Source organism: Desmodus rotundus, chromosome 11, assembly GCF_022682495.2.
Source record: "Desmodus rotundus isolate HL8 chromosome 11, HLdesRot8A.1, whole genome shotgun sequence".
Lineage (NCBI taxonomy): Eukaryota > Metazoa > Chordata > Mammalia > Chiroptera > Phyllostomidae > Desmodus > Desmodus rotundus.
The window spans coordinates 97,380,140-97,400,895 of record NC_071397.1 but is presented as its reverse complement, the minus strand read 5'-3'; the positions used below and the strand labels follow the sequence as shown (position 1 = coordinate 97,400,895).

At 52.1% G+C, this 20,756-nt stretch overlaps 1 protein-coding gene across 3 annotated transcripts in view; it reads right to left on the bottom strand.

The window, feature by feature from the left end:
* Positions 1-135: 135 nt before the first annotated feature.
* The window catches only part of TMEM181 (transmembrane protein 181), a 56,209-nt gene continuing 35,588 nt past the window's right edge, over positions 136-20,756 (bottom strand). For 2 of the 3 annotated variants that reach the window (XM_024552002.4, XM_053913863.1), the window contains exons 7-17: positions 13,748-13,828; positions 12,238-12,337; positions 11,675-11,805; positions 11,383-11,474; positions 10,382-10,439; positions 8,032-8,134; positions 7,398-7,449; positions 5,499-5,581; positions 4,373-4,462; positions 3,488-3,554; positions 136-3,106 (exon numbers count right to left, since the gene is read on the bottom strand). In XM_024552002.4, the coding sequence (XP_024407770.3) occupies positions 3,028-3,106; positions 3,488-3,554; positions 4,373-4,462; positions 5,499-5,581; positions 7,398-7,449; positions 8,032-8,134; positions 10,382-10,439; positions 11,383-11,474; positions 11,675-11,805; positions 12,238-12,337; positions 13,748-13,828 (936 nt within the window). In that variant the 3' untranslated portion in view covers positions 136-3,027. Of the gene's footprint in view, positions 3,107-3,487; positions 3,555-4,159; positions 4,270-4,372; positions 4,463-5,498; positions 5,582-7,397; positions 7,450-8,031; positions 8,135-10,381; positions 10,440-11,382; positions 11,475-11,674; positions 11,806-12,237; positions 12,338-13,747; positions 13,829-20,756 lie in introns of those variants that run through there. The other variant, XM_071219657.1, reaches the window with a different exon arrangement.

Genomic DNA, 20,756 nt, shown 5'->3' with positions numbered 1-20,756 from the left:
GAATGAAGCTACTCCCAAAGTTTGCCATAAATAAACATTTATTCACTTGTAATAATGAATTATAATGCTCGTTCTGTGACTGGGTTTGCTGTGCTGACCAACACAGCTCTAATACATAGCTTTGTCCTTTTGAGCTTAAACTTTGTTATTTTACAAATGTTTACAGTCTTTTTGTAAGAAGGCAGTTTTCAGTAGCAGAAAATCCTGTGGTTCTTGGTATGATGGGATAGTCACCAGTGTATCTAAAACACGGGAAGTCGAGATAAAACAGGATAACTGAGACGTGACAACCGAAGCAACTTCCCTTTCGCCCGGGGACAAGATTTTTTCCCAAAGTCTAACCTCTAAGGCAACTGGTTTCTAAAACCCTCAAAATTTAAGTCTAGCCTTCCTTCACTAGATGTCCCTTTTAATCACCACTTCTATGAAAGTGTGTTTCCCGTGAAAAGGATTCCAGGAAGTTACCGCATTATAACCTATGTAATGTAACTATACCTTTAGTTCAGGAATACTTGAGGCTGGTGACATTCCATTTGTCTTACAATCTGCCCCCTGGGCGGGTTGGGCCTACGTGATGTGTCTAAACTTACTGTACTCTGTAGTTACCTAGAGGAACGACCTCACAAATCTTGAATGTATTTTGTATGTCCCCTTTTCTAGCCTTTCAGATGGGGCTCCAGAGAGAGAAAACCGCATCACTTCACTGCTGTGATGATTTAGTAATAAATCAAGCAGAACCATCATCCACGTGGGTAACGGAGCTCTCCCTGGAGAGACTGAAGTACCTGTGGTCATCTTCCAGGTCCCCCTGGGCTTGACCAGTATAAAAAATTATCCCGAAGATGATGCTATTCAAGCTGGTGCCACAGAAGAACTGAAGTTAGCCCTTTGAATTGAGAATTGAAGTTTGCAAAACTGTGATGCTCTCCAAGAAAAAAAAACTTTTTTGCTGCTGTCAAAGTTGCTGGCAGATTTTAGTGTTTTAGCCTGACACCTAGGGCACATAAAGTACATGCTAAATACACTTCACACGAACTTTACATGGAGTATGCAGTACGTTGATGTGTACGACACACCAGGAAGAGAAATTGAAAATGCATGATTCAATAATTTTCCCCTTAAGTTTTTTTTTGTAATTTTTTTCCAGCTTCGTTACAAAAAGAAATAGGCCCATAGTGTTCGTTTCCGTGACGGAAGCCATGAGGAGTCAATGTATGAAGATACCGGTCATCAGTTTACAACCGCACCACAGGCCAAAGTCAAGTTCTAAAAAGTTCTAAGCTGTGTGACTAGATGCCTCAAATATTCTTACATTTACTGATAAATAACAGCATTCCAAATTATGGACAATTATTTTATAATGATTAAAATGTAAACTATATCACATACTAGAATACATTAATCAGCACAAGTTTTTGTAGTTGGTCATAGAAGTAAAATTTGGTAACAAAATTTTGTAATATCTGAGTATGCAGAATCAAAAAAAATCACCATCGCAAATGTAAAAAACCATGTAAACTTAAATTACCCTTGCAATAATGCAGTTGTTTTAGTCCAAACATTCATATTTACAGGGTCTTAAAAACATGTAAGTGGAATCCACATTGTAGGTATGTTACCATCAGTGTTTAAAAAGGAAAGTAGAGTCAGCAGGAGCGTCTCATGAAGCGCTCTGTGAGGTCCCAGCGCCACCTAGAGTGGGATGGAGCTTTAGCCACGAGGGTAACCGCTGGAGAGGGAATGCATAGGTGGGGGAACTCGATCCTCTCTGAGACCGAGAGGGCGTCCGGCAGGATGTCTGCTGTGGTCACGTGCTAACAGCTCTAACAGCTAGAGAGAGACATGAGTGAGCCAATCAGCAAAAGCAAACCAGGTGTGTCTACCAGAGGAGGGGGCAGTCTCCAAGGCCTGCCAAGCTGCCACAGATTCGGCAGCTCCACGCGACTTCTCCGTCCCGCAGGGCGAGGCCCCCGCTGCCTGGCCACCATGTGAGACGTGCCCAACGAGCCACCTCTACCGAAAGGTGTGCTTCCATCAACCATCTCAAATGCTTTACTCTCTTTCATCTAGTTTCCCAATAAGAAACAAAAACTTTTTGGCAGTAAAGAATCTATAATATATCAGTCATTTGTTTTACTTTTATTTTAAAAAAATAATAAAGCTCTACTGGGTGTCACTTGTAGCAGAGCTGCAGAAGTGCCTGCTTATTGGAATTCAGTGGATACACTCTCCCCCCGCCCAGCCACAGGGACGTCCACCCACACCCACGTGTGTGACGCACACACGCACACACGTGCAAACCAACTCTTGGAAAACTGCGTGGCAGCAAGACCTTCCCCACTGGAGCCTCAACCTGTCAGCACTCTTACCCTTTCCTCGGAAACCGCATCGCGCCCTCCTCAGAACTCCGCGAGTTCTGCCGGGGTGGGGAAGGGCTAGAACCTGCTGCTCCGCCATTGCCCTCACAAGCTGTTCTGTCCGCATTTCACAGCAGGAGCTGCCGGTCAACTGCGACGCCTGGTGGCCCGGAGCGCAGGCCACTCTGTGGGGAGGGCTCGCCCTCGGGACGGAGCTGCACAAACTGGCTTCGCTGGGGGTCATAGGGCAAAACCGGAACCACGGGGCAGGGGAAGAAAGGAATGCCACAGGGCTGTGGGCCTTATTCGGAAGGGCTTTCCATGAACTGGGAGTTAGTAAATTACTTTTTAATCAGTACATAATTCTCTACTAAAAACAGGAGCAACTGCCTCCCTACCACTGAAAACAAGCTCTCATCTGGAATCTTTGAAAAAGAACTTGGCCGTTTATCAGCGCTTCTCTTCCCAAACAAACGCAACCACTCTAAGGATAAATTCGGCCCAGCGTTGAAGGCTGTCCTCAGTTTTGGTTTCCTTTTCCAAATTATGTAAACAAACAAGGACCAGGAAATCTCTGCTTGTAAGACAAGTGTGAAAGCAGGCAGGTACGGAAGGCCAGGGTGGCCACTGCAGAGCAGGCTCCCCGACGACTCGCCGGCCCGCCCGGAGCTCAGTCGCTGTCAGACCCCTCCTTGTACTGGGCCCGGAGGGCCTGGCCGTTCTGCAGGGGCATTTCTTCATAGTCACTCCTGTTACGAGAGAGACCTTTGATACTCGTCCGCTTCGGACAGCTCTTTACTCTCTCCCACACTGGCATGCCATTCGGACAAGAACACATTTCACAGCCTCACTCTTCATTTCCACCACCAACTGGAAGTGCCTGCTCCTCACCCCCACCCATCACCCAGGAAGAACTGGCCTTCCTGAGGCTACCGCTTGCTGGGGGTGTTCAGCAAAAGGAAATACCATTCACTCTGAAGGTCGTGGAAATGAACCACAGACTCCCGTGACACTGCCAGCTAAAAGAAGGACCCTAATGCTGTGCAAACCGTTCCAGAATGATGAGCCTCCTGGTCAGTAGACACGCAACACCAGGCCGAGTGCTCAGCCTTCGCGGGACAGGGACTTACCCATAGATGACATCGTCATCAGAGTCATTGAGCATGGAGAAGGCGGGATTATCCTTCAGCTGGGACTCTGAAAGCCAACAAGAGCAGTTCTGGTGTTATTACCCTGGTGGGGGGGGAAGTGCTGTCCTAGAAGGACAGGGTCAGAAAGGGCTGGATTCGAATCCCAGCGTCCATGATGCACTAGCTGTGTGACCGGAGCAAACCATTCCGGGCCTGAGCGTGTTTTCTCACCTACCCACCAGGGCAGCATCACAATCGGCACCTGGGGAGCCCACGAGCAGGGTGGAGCTGTCCCGACCTTTCCCTGAGTGCACATGGGCAGGGGGACAGCGGCCAGGGGTGGGGAACAGTGGGGGCCTGGGTCCGCCTGTCCCTCCCTGCCCTTCCTCCGCCTGCAGCCAGCCACTGTGTGTCAGTTTCATCCTCCCTAAATGGGAGTGTCAGGAACTTTTTGTGACGGGTCTCACAGGATGTGGGGGTGGTCCTGACATGGGAGAGGCCCCTGCCAGGGTTCCAGAAAGAACTCATCCTGTTCACTCCCTGGGCGACTAGGCTGTTCTGCTGGTTTGGGCTGTGCTTTCTGGGAAGGAGGACTGCACGTTCTGACTCTCTCCTGCGTGGTCATGGAACCGTATTCAACAGTCTGTGTTTCATGAGGCTACTGGACACACTTGTGCTGGGCCCGGCTTACCCAGTGTGCTCATCTCCTGCTGTAGTGACACAGCCCAGGCTGCGTGGTGACCGAGACTCGGAGCTCACCATTAAGGCAACCCTGTTCCTCTCTGCCAGACAGGAGGAAGGCAGCACGAGTCAGGCCCCAGCACTGACTGGGAACCCGGGAGGTGCGCCCTGAACTTCCCAGCTGTCGGACCCCAGGTGGCTTACCATACAGGGCGGTCTTCGATGGCGAATACACAAAGGCCAACGTGTAGAGGTAAAAGTTCAACAAGCCATAGAAAGATAAGAATTCAGCTGGTGATGCTGTCAAGGGAAGCAAGCAGGCCCGGAACACTCTGCATTTGGACATCAGTCTGTCTGCTTTCAGTCTGTCCACTCTGCAACCGCCTCTCGTCCCTTCTACCGCTGACCCCGAGTACCTCAGGGCCTGTAACCCAGACCTGCAGATGCCGGGGGGTGAGCCCATGGCCAGAAGTTACGATAACCTTTCAAAGTTACCTGCAAGCAACAGGTTAACCGTGCTCTGCCACCTGTGGGAGCCTCTCGAGGTGGCAGGGCCCAATGTGACCCAGCAAAAGGCAGGAAGGCCCCATGCACACAGGTGAATCAAGAACGAAGAGCTGGAAGCAGACCCTCCGACCAGTCATTCTCCACCTTTTCTGGATAACAACAGACCCTTTGAGAGTCTGATAAAAATTTAGTGTGAAATTCAGCCATAAAAATTTGAAAAGCCGTGTGCTAATTCTAAGGATACCAGAGGCCCCAAGGAGAGAACCCAAGAAGTCACAGATTAACCCCTGAGCGACCCCTGGATGCCCTCACGGCCAGGGCGACTGGAAGACACACCCTTGATCTCTCAGGCACCCAACGGAGCCCACTGCAGAGGCCACGCCTGAGGCGCCCATGCAGGGACACACGGAGGCCCTGCAGTTGTAAGAGCCCCTCCTGGAGACAGGCCTCAACTGCCCTAGTCACCACCCCCTCCCCCTGTGGTGTTGCCGCTGGACACCGCGGGGTGACAGTGCAGTAGGCTGATAGCGGCCACAGACACTGGGTCCCTGGGCATGAACCCCCCCGCCCCCCGTAATTGCCCTGGGGGCCGGCCTCCCCCTGCAAGCCTGAGCTTCTGCCTACAGAGGGCCAGTGCATCCTGGGGATGTGGGGGCCCAGGTGAGCACGTATCTCTGCAGACAGGTGGGGGTCCCCCAGGGGCTCCGTGGTGCAGGCCACAAGGAGGGGACCTGCCTCTTCTGGGTGCCCAGAGACCCGACACGCCACCCACTCTGCCCAGAACGCACTCCTGACGCCTGCTGCCTTCCCGTGAAAAGGATATAATTCTGGTAGTGAGTTGACAATTCAGCTACAAAATTGTCTTGCAGTGCTTTTGCTCCGAACCTTAAATAAAGGATGACGATGCTGGAAAAAAGGAGGGAAGCGTGTAAAACACAGGAAGAAACAGCACGAGCTCCGTGCACGTTGTTGTATTCACCCCGTTAGCAGTCACAGTCTCGTTACCATGGCTTCCACACGGCAACATGTGTACACACACACACACACACACACACCCCGACCTATGCTGCTGGGCGTCTGGCCTCAGACCCAGGAGCCCGCTGCTGGGCCACAATCAGCTAGCGCTGATGATGGCCAGGCCAGTCTCAAATCACTTGCCCTCAGCACACCCCACTCCTTCTCTCGCTCCCTTAGTTCAAGTTTCACGAACGTCTCCTACAATTACAGCTCCCCTGAGGAGTCTGCTTCTCCACAATCACCGGTCCCCACTCAGCACAGTGGCTCCCGTGCGCCTGCTCAGACACCTGCCACCGACACACAGTGACGGAGGTTCCAATAAGGTGGGCTCTGCCCCGGCCCCCGCTTTCAGGTCCCCTCCCCGAGGTCCATGCTCCACCCGCAGCTGAACACCTGTGAACACACATGTAAATGAGACCCCCTCTCCTGTGGCCTAGACCCTCCATGGGGGCCCCTCCAGAGAAGAGCACCCTGACCTCTCCAGCGGCCACCCTCCCTCATGTCCTCATCTTCTGGGACACTGCTGGTCCTTCTACTCGACAAGCCCGCTACTGTGCCCACTGCCCAGGCAGCCAGCCCCATGTATTTTCAGGCCAAATGTCACCTCAGAGAGACACCCCCTACCCACCCCGTCTAATGCAGCCTCGTCCCTCACGCCACTGTCCCCTCAGTTGTATGTTCATTACAGCCCGTGGGCTGCTCATTTACTCCTTCGTCTCCATCTTCCTGCGTTGGAAGGTCAAGGCCGTGACAGGAAGGAACCTGCCTGCCTGTTCTCCAGCGCAGGGACTCTGTGAACATCAGGGGACACATAAGGGAATCCCCTTGAATCTTACGTGACAAAAACCAAAAAGCCTCACAACCTCTGAGACAACTGTGGAGAGCAGACAGCAGCCCTTGGGCTGTGGGCTGGGGTAGCTCAGGGGTGCAGGGCATGAGGGCTGTGAGGAGTGTGAATGTGACAGGGTGTGTGTGCGACAGGGTGTGTGTGCAAGAACGTGAGAAGTTTGGAGACAACGTGTGTGCTGTGCGCTGCAGAGACCGGCTAGTGCAACGCACGCTCTACTCCTTTCCGGTGACGTTAATGCCAAACGACATTCCCAAGTGCATGCCGAGCCCTCACACTTGAGTGGGCACGCTGCCCCTGCGGGGGACGGGGCCTGGCCGTGGACGCCACGGGGGCCCTCCCACTCAACAGGGGAGCCAGCCTCTGAGTCCCCAGGCAGCTCCTCCCAGGAAAAGGGCTGCTGGCCACTTACTTGCCATCTGAACAACCCAGAAAGAAATGCAGAGAACTAACAATTTCCCCCCTCTGGATTTTGATTTTGGGAGAAAGACAAACCATGAACAGCCAAACAACGATCTGGAACTCACTCAGAGACAACTTCCAGCGCCCCCCAGCCCCCGTGGCCCCAAGTCTGCCGCAACCTCAGGCCCTGCCCTGTGGGTGCGCAGTGCGGTGATGTCTGTTACAAGGACCTTAAACAGAGACGCTCCCGCTTGGAGTCCTGTCCTGGGGGCACCAGCAGGATCCCGGGGGCCAAGAGCATCATCGCAGGGGATTCTACTCTTAGACACGTGCTGACCGGCCCCACCTCATGACAAACATCGGAGCAGGTCGGTAGCTGAGCCAGTGCCGGTCAGCGCAACGTGGCCAAGGCCCTGCACCCCTGCACTGCTCAATGAAGAAATGAAGTTTTCTTACCTAATGACAAGCACTACAAAAGTCAATGCAGTCAAAAATTTTAACCTGAGATCTGAAAAAGACAGAGAAACTCCCATTACACGCCCTGGAAGTACATTCCACTTCCACCTCGGACAAAAATAAAGCAACCCCCCTGAACAAGACCCCTTCTTCTCCCTGAATTTGAAACCTGTCTGCACGGAAGCCCAGGAGAAATGCTGTCCCACCCCAACCCAGAGTCCAGGAGAGTGGGGTCCCAGGGAGGCCATGGCCACTGTGATTTGCTGTGCCAGACTGGGGGGATGGACCCCATGAGACTGGATGACGTCCTGACTCAAGGGCTAAGAAAACCACCCGGCTGGTGCCTCTGCAACGTGCGGTGCCAGAGGGACCCAGGCAGCTCCAGCAGGTATGCTGGGCCCAGGGGCCTCCCTCCTGCTGGCCCAGGGCTCTGTCCACAGAGCTATCCATTCAGCCCTGTCGTGGCTCCCCGGGAACCAAAGGTGCTGGTCCCCAGCCTGTGGGAAAGGGACAAGTCCCTGGGTCTTCCCCCTCCAGGTCAGGCCACTTGCCTGGTGGCCTCTGTCCACCCTGCCGCCCGGTGGCAGTTCGCCCCTGATCCCCCCGCCCCAGGCACCTGGGCAGCAGCGCTTACCTACGTAAGGCATGTGGCGAAGCTCAGAGCAGGCCCGCACTATCAGGAAGAAAAGGTATAAAACGTACACAGCTGCCACCACCTCGAAGAAAACCTTCATCCCCTAGAAGGAAATGACACGGGCGCTGGATAAAGGACAGGGTCGCAGTGCGGCCTGCCTTCCAACACCAGACCGCAAGGAGGAAAGACAGCCTTTTTAAAAGGGACCCAGAGCCCTGAGGGTCGCTCCACAAGACAGAACAGGAAGGTGCTCCTGCAACTCTGACTATGCTTGTCCAGGCTCAGCGTGTCACCCTTTCTGTGAGCACAAGTGGCCCACTCCATGGGGACCCCCCAACCTTGCTAATCGGCTGAAGAAGAACCCAAATCCTTCCCTCGCACACGGAGATCCCCCGGGCACACGGACCGGGCACTCTGCCCCAGGGTAGGCCAGCTCCCCACCCTGCCGACAAGGGAAGGTAGTGGCACATGTCAAAAACTCCAGGCCCAGATCCTGAGAAGTCCTCAGGCAAGTCTCAACTTTCTGACCTCAGTTTTCTTATCTGTAAAATGGGGACATTGAAGGAAGTCGTCCAGAAGACATCAGGTATAACACCCACAATTCTGCAGTTTTGCTGCAGGGAAAACAAGAACACTTTGCTCTGAGGTTAGAAGCCGTGGCGGGGAAGGCAGGTATGGATGAGGATCGGGCTGCGCAGGAGGGTGGCGCCCCACCTGCCCGTCTCCTGGCATCCCTCTGTGTCACAGGACTGCTGCTTCTTCACGCTCAGACCCTGCGACCTCCGTCTGTTCTTTCTGGGGGGCTGCGATGATTCCTGAGCCCCTGCTTCCCCACTGCCTGACCAAGGTGGGGCACACAGGCGGCTGTAACTGTGGTGACAGGTGCCTTCCTGAGTCCCCAGTGCTGGCACAAGCGCCTCGTGTTCCTTGTGTTAGCACTCACAGCAACTCTGCAGGGAGTCTCCCAGTGCCACCCCATTGCACAGACGGAAAAGAGAGGACTGGCCAGGGGGAGGCTGCGCACCAGGAAGGCTTCTCCCCTCAGGGGTCTGGGAGCCCTGGTGGCCTGGGCGCTTGGCTTGCAGCTCCTAGCAGGGGACCCAGGGCAAGAACCTTCGTCACGCCTCGGCTTCCTCACATGAAAAACGAGGGGGCCGAGCCGCACGAGAGCTCTGCTAGCAGTAGATTAGCATGAGTCTGTGTTGTTTTGTCTAAATCCGGGGTTACGCTCAACCACCAGCCTCACAGGGGATCCGTCCCCAGGGTCTGCAGGACCTGCCCTGAGGAGGCGGCACAGCAGCCCCTCCCGTCTCCCTGGGCCCAGAATGCCCCTCCACCACCTCCCCAGCTTGGGGTGCAGCCCCTCCACCACGAACCCTATTCCAGCACTCTAAGGCTAATTAAAAGACAAAGAAAAAGGACAAAACACAAAGATGCCGCCTCCCCACCCCCACCCCATCACTTGGGGCGCTCTCCCTAAGATGGCCTGGCGGGCCAGTGCGCCCCCCGGAGATCCTGGTCTCTGCCTTCTGTGCCTTTTCTTTGAGGGCAAGGTCATGGCAGGCGGTTCATAAGGTGCATACCACGCAACCTCCCGAACTCCTCAACCTGATAAGTATGGGACTGGGAAGGCTCCAGGCACCCCCTTCTGGGCACCCCCTTCCGGGATTCGGTTAAGAACCAGGTGCTCACACTGTCTCCTGAGACACGCACAGTCTCAACACAAGTTCAGCACCTTCTCAACACACCCTCGCTCACTAGCCTGCCCTCTTCCTCAGCGGCCGTCCCCACCAAGAACCCCAGGCTTCACCCCTTTACAAGGAGCTCTGCAAAGCCACGCAGAGAAGCACGCGATGTTGCCGAAGGTCCGAATTCAAGGTCTGGGGCTGCCCCACGGCACCCTCAGGAGGGCTAACTATGCTCAGGCGCCCCCCCCCCCCCCCCCGCGCAGGACTACAGGGAGAGCCACATTCAGGGCTAACTGTCACTTGTGGGCCTCTGTGTGAAATGAAACGCTTGCAGAATTTCTGGACAGCGGCAGCCCCAGGCCCGTGGCTGCAGGCCCAGCCCCGCCATTCACCTGCTGGAGACCTCCTGCCTCTTTAGAGAATTAACAGAAATGTTTTCCTCATGGTTCTACAAGGCCTGGGAGTAACAACACAGTTTTTGAAAGCTCATTTCTCATACTACCCAAACACATTTTTCTAAATTTTCCATGTGAACTTTCTATAGTCCTTCCCAGACAGCCAGTTAGCAAGTTCGTATCAACAGCACACTTTAAGTTATAAAATTCAGTCATTTTTAAAAAACAGCATAAAAAAAATCCTCGTGCTTCACGAACGATCCTCACCTGAAAATTTCCTGTGTCAACTCGATACTGGTACATTGGATCATGTAACTCATTAACTCTAAAAACGTTATAAAAACATAGGTTAATAACTAATTCACTTATTTTATATTTCCACTTACATTTTTAAAAAATTACTAAACTACTTGCTAACCAACAGTAAGGAATTTTTTAAAAAGTAACCCTAAATTTACAGGGAATCCTAAATTTCATACCAACAACGCATATGATGTTATCAATGTAAAGTGTCCACGGTTACCACCCCTGGGAGGGTGAAGCACTCTTCATCACAAAACCCCCTGGCCTGCGACTCCTGCAGCTTTAAGGGCTGTGCTCCAGGCCCCTCTCGGTGACAGGCATGGGCACGCAGATGGATGAGCACACAAGAGGAGCGATGGAAGTAAACGCAAACTTCCCGGACACCCGCTGTGAAGTGAGGCTGGACCGCTGAGATGACCAGCAGGCAGGGAGAGGGGGCGGAGAAGGGTGAGCTTGGCCGTATCACTATTGTGCCGTGAAGTTCGGACTGCCACGTGCCAAAATCATGCCCTAAAATGGAACTTGTTCCTGCAGAAAATCCATTAGAGGCTTCTGCGGTGGCACAACTTTACAAAAGCACAGAAAAACTAAAAAAGGAAAGCCTGGGAGGTGGGGTGAGGAGGAAAGTTTACAGACGCAGCCAAAGGAGGAGCTAACACGTCTGGTGGCCGGTGGCAAGCCAGGGGCGACCGGAGTGAGCGTCACTCCGACCGACGACGTCTCTGCCTCTCTGACGGAGGACTCAGAAGTGACATGGTCTTTTCCATTTTCCATTTTAGGTCAGAAGAACTGTGTGTATCTCTATGTGGCATTAGGGCAAAAATGAACCTTCAGTTCACACTACCCCGTCTTGAAACCCCGGGTGACAGAGTCCTTCCGGGTGAGCTCACTTCATATAGCTGGACTTCAGGTGACAGTGCCAAATGCTTTCCAGGACAAGTTCCACACGTAATAAAATTACTCACGTCTGCCATATTCCTAGTGTGACAGAAGCCAACCACAGCAGTCCAACAATGAAGAACTTAGGAAAGTAGAAAGTCAAACACTTCCTTTCTCCCTAAAAAGAAAAAAAGAAACAGTGAAGTTAGTAATTCTGGCAAACCCCTAACCCTAACAGACCACGCTGGATCACAAACCCTCGAAGCACGTCTATAGGCGTGCGCTCTCCTCGCGGCTACGAGGCTGAAGACACGCTCCCAAGGACAAGCTCACCTCCAGGACGCTCCCCGAGGCCGACAGGGGCAGACAGAGGCTCACCTGAACCCGAATCCCATGGTACACGCACAGCCAGAAGAGCAGCAGGGCGCACAGGAACACGGACTGGAAGAGGTCGTCCAGCGTGCCTAGGACCCAGCTGTTCACCAGGAAGGAGAGGGGGAAGAACGGATCTGGAACGCAGACGGTGGAAGACCTGCTGGAGGTGGCGCACTAAAGGCTGTTTTGTTTTTCAAAACCCTGAAAGCCGGTGAACAGATGGCCCTGGTGACGGTTACAGAGCACCGTCTGCCCGCCACCCGTTCCTCCCGCAGGCTTGGGGATCCCGAGGCTGTGCTCCGGAGCGGGAGGGGAACAGACAGCAGTGTTCACCACCTTCAGCCAAGTCCCAAGGAGGCTGTGTCTGTGGCCCTTCCAAGTTTCGGCCACCAAAGCAGTCACTCATTTGTGAAAGCTCCAGGCACCTTCTGCTTCCTGGTGCAATGCCCCTCACGTGCTGAGGGGCTGCCACCAGCTCCTTCAGGGGCCCCGGGCACTTTGGGAGACTCGGGGTGCCTCCCAGCTTTCCATTTTAAAGGGCGGAGCTCCTTAAAAACAGCACCTACCATTGTAAAGTAGCAGCAGAGGCAACAGAATGGACATCCACTTGTGCTCGATGCCCCAGTCCCTCAGGGAGAACTTGCGGAGGGAATGTACAAACAGGCACTGCAAAGCAAGCCAGCCTGCAGTCACTGCGTGGGAACTGAGGCCGCCCCTGCTGAACCGACTACAGAGACCCTCGGTGACAACTGAGACAAGAAGGTACACTGCCAAGGGGCCCGGATCAGATGGTGACAAGCAGTTCTCAGGGGGTGGGCGGGGACCAGGAACAGAATGGAGTCACACAGAGAACTGCCCCAGGCTCAGGCCTCGCGCCCCCCGGCCAGGCAGCACTGACAGGCGGCGTCAGGGCCCCCGGGAGGACAAGCTGGGAACAAAGCCCACAGCCATGGTCAGGGGCGGGCTTATTTTCACAAGCCCCAGGAGGAGGCATGGGGGCCTATGGGAGAAGTTTCTGTAAAATGCTTTAAAATGTTATGTGATTTTTGATTCAGGGGCTTGGGGTTATTTTTTGTTTTATTTTTCTATAATCTAATACAAGCCAATAATTTTCTGGGCAATTGGGACTTCCTGGTTGACGGACCATTTCTCCTAGGCTACCTGTTCTATGCAGGCCTCTTCTCCTGCGTAAGAACAGGTGGCAGCAGAATCCCTGGCACCAGAGATACTTCCAGAAACACTTGTGACTGACCAACTAGAAATGGTGGTTTTCCATTGTCCCGCCGTCAGTTGACTAGGGAAGCCCTGGGCACGGCCCGAGACCACAGTCCCCAGCTCTCTGTGTACTCCAGTGGCTGTGTCCCATATCCACCCCCCCCCCCCCACTCAGGTCCCAGCCACTGCCGTCTGGCACTTTTCTCGTGTCCCCTACGAGTGGTGTCCTGCTACACATGGTTTGTCTGCAAGGCACCGGGTGTTCCTCGGGGGGCAGCTGGGCTGGACAACACCGTGGGACCAGACACATCCCCTGAATGCCATGGCCTCCATGCCAGCAGGACGCAGGCAGAGGCTGCCCTTCAGATGGCGATGAACCCCCTTCCTCTTCCTCCAATCCATCGATCCCCCGCTTCCCGGCCTGGGCTGCTCTGGGGCCGCCTTGCGCTGTGGCTAAGCACCTCCCCCCAGCAGCCTGCACCCCCCAAACCACCCATCTGGGCCTCACTCTGGAAAAGCCCGGGGGCTAAAGGTGTGATGTGACTTTCCAAATGGGAAGCCCCAGCAGTGTCTGCACCTGAACGAGTCAGGCCGCTGCCGCACAGGCAGGTGGCATTTGTCACTGCACGCGGAGGAGAGTTTACAGGTCTGTGACTCCTACCCCACCCCACAAGTCCTTGCTAAAAAGACCACATCACTCTTGCCACGTGCAGAGAATTTAGTAAGAGCAGGTTGGCTCCGGGGTGGAGCGCCTCAGAGTCCAAATAAATCTGCAAGGTCTGCACTTAGGCAATCGTGATTCACAAAATGACCTTGCCCTTGTTAGGACCTGCTGTGTCCTGTCGGGTGGGTGGTACTCACAGTGACAATAAAGGTAAGCACCACGAAGACGAACCGGAACCAAATTTCCAACCGGGAGAATGCAGGGTTGTAAGTCTTCCACTAAAATGGAAAGTGGGGCAACAATTGAAAAAAAATGCTCCCTAAAGGCACCACAGCACAGGGGGTTCAGTCAATAATATTGTCATAACTGTGTGTGGTGCCCGGTGGGGACTGGAAACATCGGGGCACCGCTTTGTAAAGTGCCTGGTTGTCTCACCACTGTGCTGTACACCTGAAACCAGTACATATAATACTGATTGTCAACCACGACTGAAAAATAAAATCCAAGTAAACAATAAAAAGGAAGCACACCGGATTATTTATAAGTTATCTCTAGATAGGAGAATGCAGGTAATTTAAACTGTTCTTTCCTTACACTTTCTCACATGTTCTAAAACTTTAACACTTAGTACACTTTATTTTTATATTAAAGAACAGACTTTGAAAAATTAATTACCTAGAGCTGAAAATAGTTTTCAATGGTATTATACTAATGATGAATCTGGCAGACAGCTTATTCTATAATGATAGCAAGAGCATTTGGCTTTTAAATCTCGTATCAAAATCAACACCGTCGATCTCTGTATTAGAGAATGCCAAGTCTTCCACGAAAAGAAACAGAGAAGAGGTGTAAACTGGGAGTAGGTAGGACGTTCTAAAGCACAATGAACTGAACAGGAAAATAGGAACCTGAAACCAGAAAGTACAGTGGAACCGGCTGTCAGCTCTGCGGCCATCTGAGTGGTTTCATGGGGGCCAGCACACCCCACACAGAGCTGCGGACGCGGGGGGCGAGTGCTGGCGGCAAGTGGCCCTTCCACCCTGGGTCAGGAGCCAGTGCCACCGGCAGAACACTGCACTGCATGGGGCCAGCGAGCTCCGTCACTTACAGCACGGAGTTAAAATCAATCCAAGCAGCTTTAAAACCCCACTTCAGAACAGATACAGAGTCACCGACACTACGTTTAACTTACTCGCCAGGAACATTAAAAAACACACACACACACACAATTTCAGAAACTAGAAATGAGGCCATGAAAGATAATAATCTCTGGCTGATGGGAGAGAGGCGCACCCTCTGGTTGTCCAAGGCTGGGAGACCCCAAGCAGAGCCCAGAGGTCTCCCTGAGCTGTGAACACTTGGCTAGGAGTCCAGGGAGACAACTCACTGGTGATGATTCACAGGACAGAGTGCTGAGAGCTATCCAGAGAGAGCAAGAGCGAGAGCGAGAGCGAGAGAGAGAGAGAGAGAGAGGGCACTCGCACACCTGCCAGAGGCGTCCCCTCCCACCTTTACCTGAGCCCTGATGGCAGGTGGGTGTGGGTCGCCACTCAAGGCTGGGAAAACCCTAAAAGGCTCACTGGCGCCCACACAGGCCAGTAACAGTGCCCGCCCCACAGCAGTGAGCTCCAAAGGCCTTAACCTCAGTGGGGGGAAATTAGCATTGATTTTAGACTCTGTGCTGCTTTGGGCCCACCTAGTGAAGTTTAAAAGCAAGGCCCCCCAAAATCAAACCATTTCCAAGTAACTTTACAACATCCCTGAGCGAAGCTCAAGAACATTTTATAAGGACACAGGATCTAACAATCACTAACACCTGGCACCGAGTTAAAAACACCAGGCACGTAGAAAAAGCAAGAAAATACGAACCGTAATGACAAAACAACAAAGCAATCAAAACGGACCCAGAAATCACTGCTGGTGGAATTAGCAAGTAAGGACATCAAGAAGCCAGGGGAAAGAGGGAGCCCGGGAAGCAGAGACACGGAGAATGGTCGCCACAGAGCAGACGTGACGGAGGTCAGTGACGTGGAGATGCGGCAACAGGACCGACCCAGCGCGTGATGGAGGGAGAAGCGAACTGAGCACCGAACTGAGCACCGAACCGAGCACCAAAGGGCTGCGAGGCGACTTCAAGTGGCCGAACGGGTGTATATCTGGAGTCCCTCAGGTTTCTACGGAGGGTGGGGAGGGGCAGGAGGATGGAAAAAATATTTGAAGGAATAATGGCTGGAATTTTTCCAAATTTGAAGAAAACTGTAATATCACAAATCCAAGAAGCTCAAAGAACCCTAAGTACAAGACACATGAGGAAAAGTACAACAAGGAACCACAATCGAATTGTTTAAATAAATACAAGAGAAGATCTTGGAAGTTTTACAGAAAACATTGTTACAGAGAACAAAGATAAGGACAGCAGATCTCTTGTCAGAAAAATGCAAGCCAGCAGACAGCATTTCACAGCACTGTAAGCGAAAGCCCCGATGTACTGTGACACCCCTACACACCTATTAAAACTGAAGACACGGCCATCCCAGGATTACCCGGACGACAAGCAACTGGAACTGTCGTGACTGCTGGTGCAGATGTAAAACAACACAACCACGCTGGAAAAATTTGTCAGCTTCTTAAACAGTAAAACACACCCCAACCAGGTGACCCAGCCATTCCGTTCCTAGGTATTTACCCAAGAGAAGTGAAAGCACATGCCCAAAGGTATGTGCACGGGTGTTCACAACGGCTTCATTTACAACAGCCCCGAGCTGGAAACAATCCCAACGTCCATCGGCGGGTGAATGGATAAGCCATTGCTGCTACAGCTACTCAGTGGAATGCTACTCAGCAATGAAAAAGGATAAACGGCTGATACACCCAACCTCATCAATCAATCTCAAAATAATTATGTTGAGTGAAAGAATTCAAATACTATGATTCCATTTATGTAAAATTCTACAAAACACAAATGAATCTCTAATGCAGACAGACTGGAGGGGCCCTGGGGGTGAGAAGCCTTGAGAGGGTGGGTATGCTTGTTATGTTGTCATGGTGATGGGTTCCCAGGTACATGCATCTATCAAATGGAACACCTTTGTATTTTACATATGTGCACTTTACTCTATGTGAATTATACCTCAAAAAAGCTATCCAACAAAACCCCACAGTTACCAACTGATGTCCACCATGATTCAAGGCATGTGAAGTTTGAAGGCAGAGACTCAGGTTCAAGTCCCAGCTCTTGTTTCCTAGTTGAGCAACTTACTTAATCTCACTAAACTTTGGGTTTCTCCTCCTCAAGATGGGGATACTATTAATTACTCTGCAGAGTTATTGTAGCATTTCAGTTAGATGATGCATATAAAAAGCGCAGACCAGTGCCAGCAAGTAGGAAAGGCTCAGTGAGTGACAGCTATTACAAACCCAGAACACCACAGGACTGTGACACTGCTAAGTGTGAGAGTCTCCCACGGCGTCGCTCACAGAGCGACCACAGCAGTGACTGCGAGCGCCCATCGGGACTCCCGTGCACGTAACGCTCACACAGGAGAAGCATGACGCAAATGTGAGTTGAAAACATACTCTAAGGCACAATCGAAAAGAGAAAAAAGATGTGTCAGCATCAGGAAAAAACTCACAACGTACATTTAACGTAGTAGCGAACAAAGTGTGTATTTTTACCTTCACGGGACTAGAGTTCTTAGGAAAGAAAACCCCTCGGGTTCCTATCCTAAGATTCTGTCGGAGCGGCACAAAGCAGCCGGCTCACTCACTTCAAAACCAGCCCTAGAAACAATGCTGTATTCACACGCGTGGCTCGCCCTGAGATCCCCGTCTGAGTTCTCAAATGCGAATTAGTTGAAGGAAGGAGCAGACGGCGCGGCGTGGGGATGGAGCAGAAGGCGCTAACTCGAGCTTTCAGAATCGGACCCGTGCCCGAGCTGCCACCTGCGGCCCAGTGGTGCCCAGTGCCCGTGTGGCATCGATCCAGTCTTGCTTCCTCCTGCGGTTCGGCCCCATCCTTCCTGCCCGGTGCAGGGCAGCCATTTCCACAAGAGACTCCTCTCAGGGAGGCCGCCTCTGTCAGCAGCGGCCGAGGGGTCACCTTTGTGTTCCTCTGAGGCTGGCCCAGCCCTGCGGCTCACTCCGGCACTTGCTTGTGCCACAGGCTTGAGAAGTCTTTCTTTCCTCTTGCGTGAACCTGAGAAGAAAGTGTGAAGCTCGGAGAGCAGGTGATGGCCCTCCGCTGCAGACAGTAGCCCCGCGGTCGCCGGGATCCGGTGATGCCGGGATCCGGTGATGCCGGGATCCGGTGATGCCGGGCCGGAGGAGGAAGTTCCACAGGGATTCTGTCCAACAGCTGGCCTGCCTGCACCAGCCTGTTACTAGGACAGAGGCCACTGTTGGGACCTAATGCTATGGAACTAGAGGGGTTTGTTTCTGCATTTGTTTTTAAACACCAAATGTATATCTGAAATGTAAAAAAGTAAAAGGAAGTAAACAGTAAAATCCCAGCAAACGCTCAGGCTTTAGACATTGACTTTGACATCCTAAAAGCTGTCCACCCTTCTCGGCCTTTGTGCCAAGGTCCCTTGGCGTTCACAAAGCTGCCTTTGTCCTCCAGAGACTGGGCTCACCCTGTCGCACCGTGCACTGACATCTGGAACCAGGTTGATTTTAGGGCCTCGGTCACTTCGCCCTAATTAAAATCTACAGGTTTCTGCCCAGTTCCTCCATTCGGCATTTGCTGAGCACCCACTCTGACTGTATGTAAGCAACTACGATGTCAAATCTTGGGCAGACATGCAACAATTAAACTTAAAAAAAATCAGTCAGTAAACATGCCTCCAGAGCTAATTTTTTGTCAGAGACGAAATGTGTTGAAAGACCCTGGGAGAGTCCTCTGAATAGGAAAGCCACAGGAGCGCGGAGGGGCAGGGGTGTCCGGGAGCTGCTCAGAGCCCTGTTCCTCCCGGAAATGAATTGGTTCCGGCTCAGACGCTCAAAGCGCTGCCAGCTGCCGGTCTTCCCAGTTCACGGGGAAGCAGAGGCGTCCACTGGGTAGAAAACTGAAGCACTCGGGAGCATGGGCTGTTGATTCAACCTCATCCCCAGGGAAAGGCAGCGGCTTACGAAGAAAAAGGAGGAAGTGAGATGTGAACAGCTGGCTAGAGTCACTCAAGAACCAACCTGAAGAGCAGTTAATTAGAGGCGGAAAAGCCCAGCTGAGCTGTGAGGACACACAGAACTGATGTGATGAGTGCAGGGCAGATGCTCGCAAAATGCAGGAGAAATGACAGAAAAATGAGCAGAAGCAGCCTGCATGGTGTCTAAAGCTCACACCCGTTGTATATGCAAGGCATGGCCAATGAAACAAACTCTTAAAAAAAAAAAGGAAGATAATCAGTATCTTCTTAAGTACCTGCAGGGCCTGGAGGGTGGTCTTGACTTAAACAAGGCCACGGGAGTGGGCAGGACGCACTCAGAAGAGTAAGAGTTGATGAAACAGGCAGAGGGAGAAGGGTGCCTTGCTGCTTCAAAAAGACAGACGTTCAAGTAGAAGTCAATGAACCAAACGATCACAGGATATGGACTGAGGACAGGAGGAGAGGAAGCCAGCTTCTCAAATTAAGGGGACATGGCGACAAGGCCAGACAACGCCTGCGCACAGGCTGAGGCAGGAAGGGGCACCTACCATCCAGATGCCTGCCTCTGGACAGACACATGCTGCTGAGGACAGAGCACCCGGGCACTCTGGGCTTGCCCCGGTGATGACTCTGCCTCCCGGGAGGTTGGAGACACAGCTGGGGTAACTTTAACCCTGAACTTGATCTTCCTCAAGGAAGAACTGGCAGGTGGAACGAACAGTGACACGCACAGGGGAAGGGCCCATCTGGCCTTGGAGCTCTTACAGAAGAGCCAGAGGCACCGCCGCCCACGGTGAGAACGGCCTAGACGGTAAGGACACAGAACTCAAAACTCCAAATGCCGCAGGTTTCTGAAGAGATGCCAAGAAAAGGAATAGAAACTCTCAAAAGTCCAATTCTGTCAAAGACGCAAGAGCTGTCTAAAGCAATGCCTGTGATTACACAGGCGGCACCCTGACGAGCTCTGATTCTTACAAGTGCGATATGTGTTTTGCTTTTACTGAAAGATAACACACTTACCAAAAACGGCACACACATCCTAAGTGGGCAGCTGGATGAACTGTCAGAAACGGAACACACCAGCGCAGACACATTCTGATCGAGAAGCCCCTCCCTTTATGGCCCCTTCAAGTCACTCGCCTCCCAAGAGTGACACTAATCCTGATTTGACAGCGTAGACTTGTTTTGTCTGCTTCTAGAATTTACGGGAATGGAGCCACACACCCTGTACTATTTTTATCTGGCTTACTCCATTCAACATTTTGCTCACGAAAGTCATCCATGATGTTGCACGTAACCGTGATCACTCACTCTCGTAGCTGTGCAACAGCCCCTTGCAGGAACGTTTCACAATCGGCGTGCCCACTGTGCTGCGGAGTGGCCTACCGCCTGCAGCTGCTGAGGACCGGGCTGCCGTGATAGGAACATTTACACGCACACCATCCGGCCCACCTATGCCTCTATTCCCACTGCGCCAGCTCACATTCGCACTAGCAGGGCGCCTAGGCGAGTTCTGAGTGCCCACACCCCGGCCAACTCTGGCATTTTCTTCATTGTAGCCATTCTGGTGGGTGTGTAACAGTGTCACTGACACACCTGTAAGGTGTATTTTATTTCTTAAACTTTGTTTACTTCCAAAAAGGAATGAAGGCAGCTTATAATAAAAAGCCAGACTCAAAAGGAACAATTTTTAAAGTTTTTTAAAGAGTAAAAATGTAATGAAAGAGGGTAAATAATTATACCACAAACCTATACCAGGATGCTAGTAATTACTCCAATTCACATGAAACCTATTTCTGAAATGTCTAGCAGCTAATGTCAAGAGAGAAATGTGATGAGCTATACAGCTTTCATTCTCTAATAAAAAGACTTATAGCAAGTGAGCAAAAGGAGTTTTGTCTGGAGGGTTAGATCAAAGTTCACAACATAACTGATACTGTCTTCAAAAAGAATTTTATCAAAGATGCAAAAACACTTTAATGCCTCTCTAAGTGGTGGACATAATGCTACTTTGTGAGTGAATGGCTAGTGTATCCTGGACTTCCCCTTGAAATTTTGGTTGTCC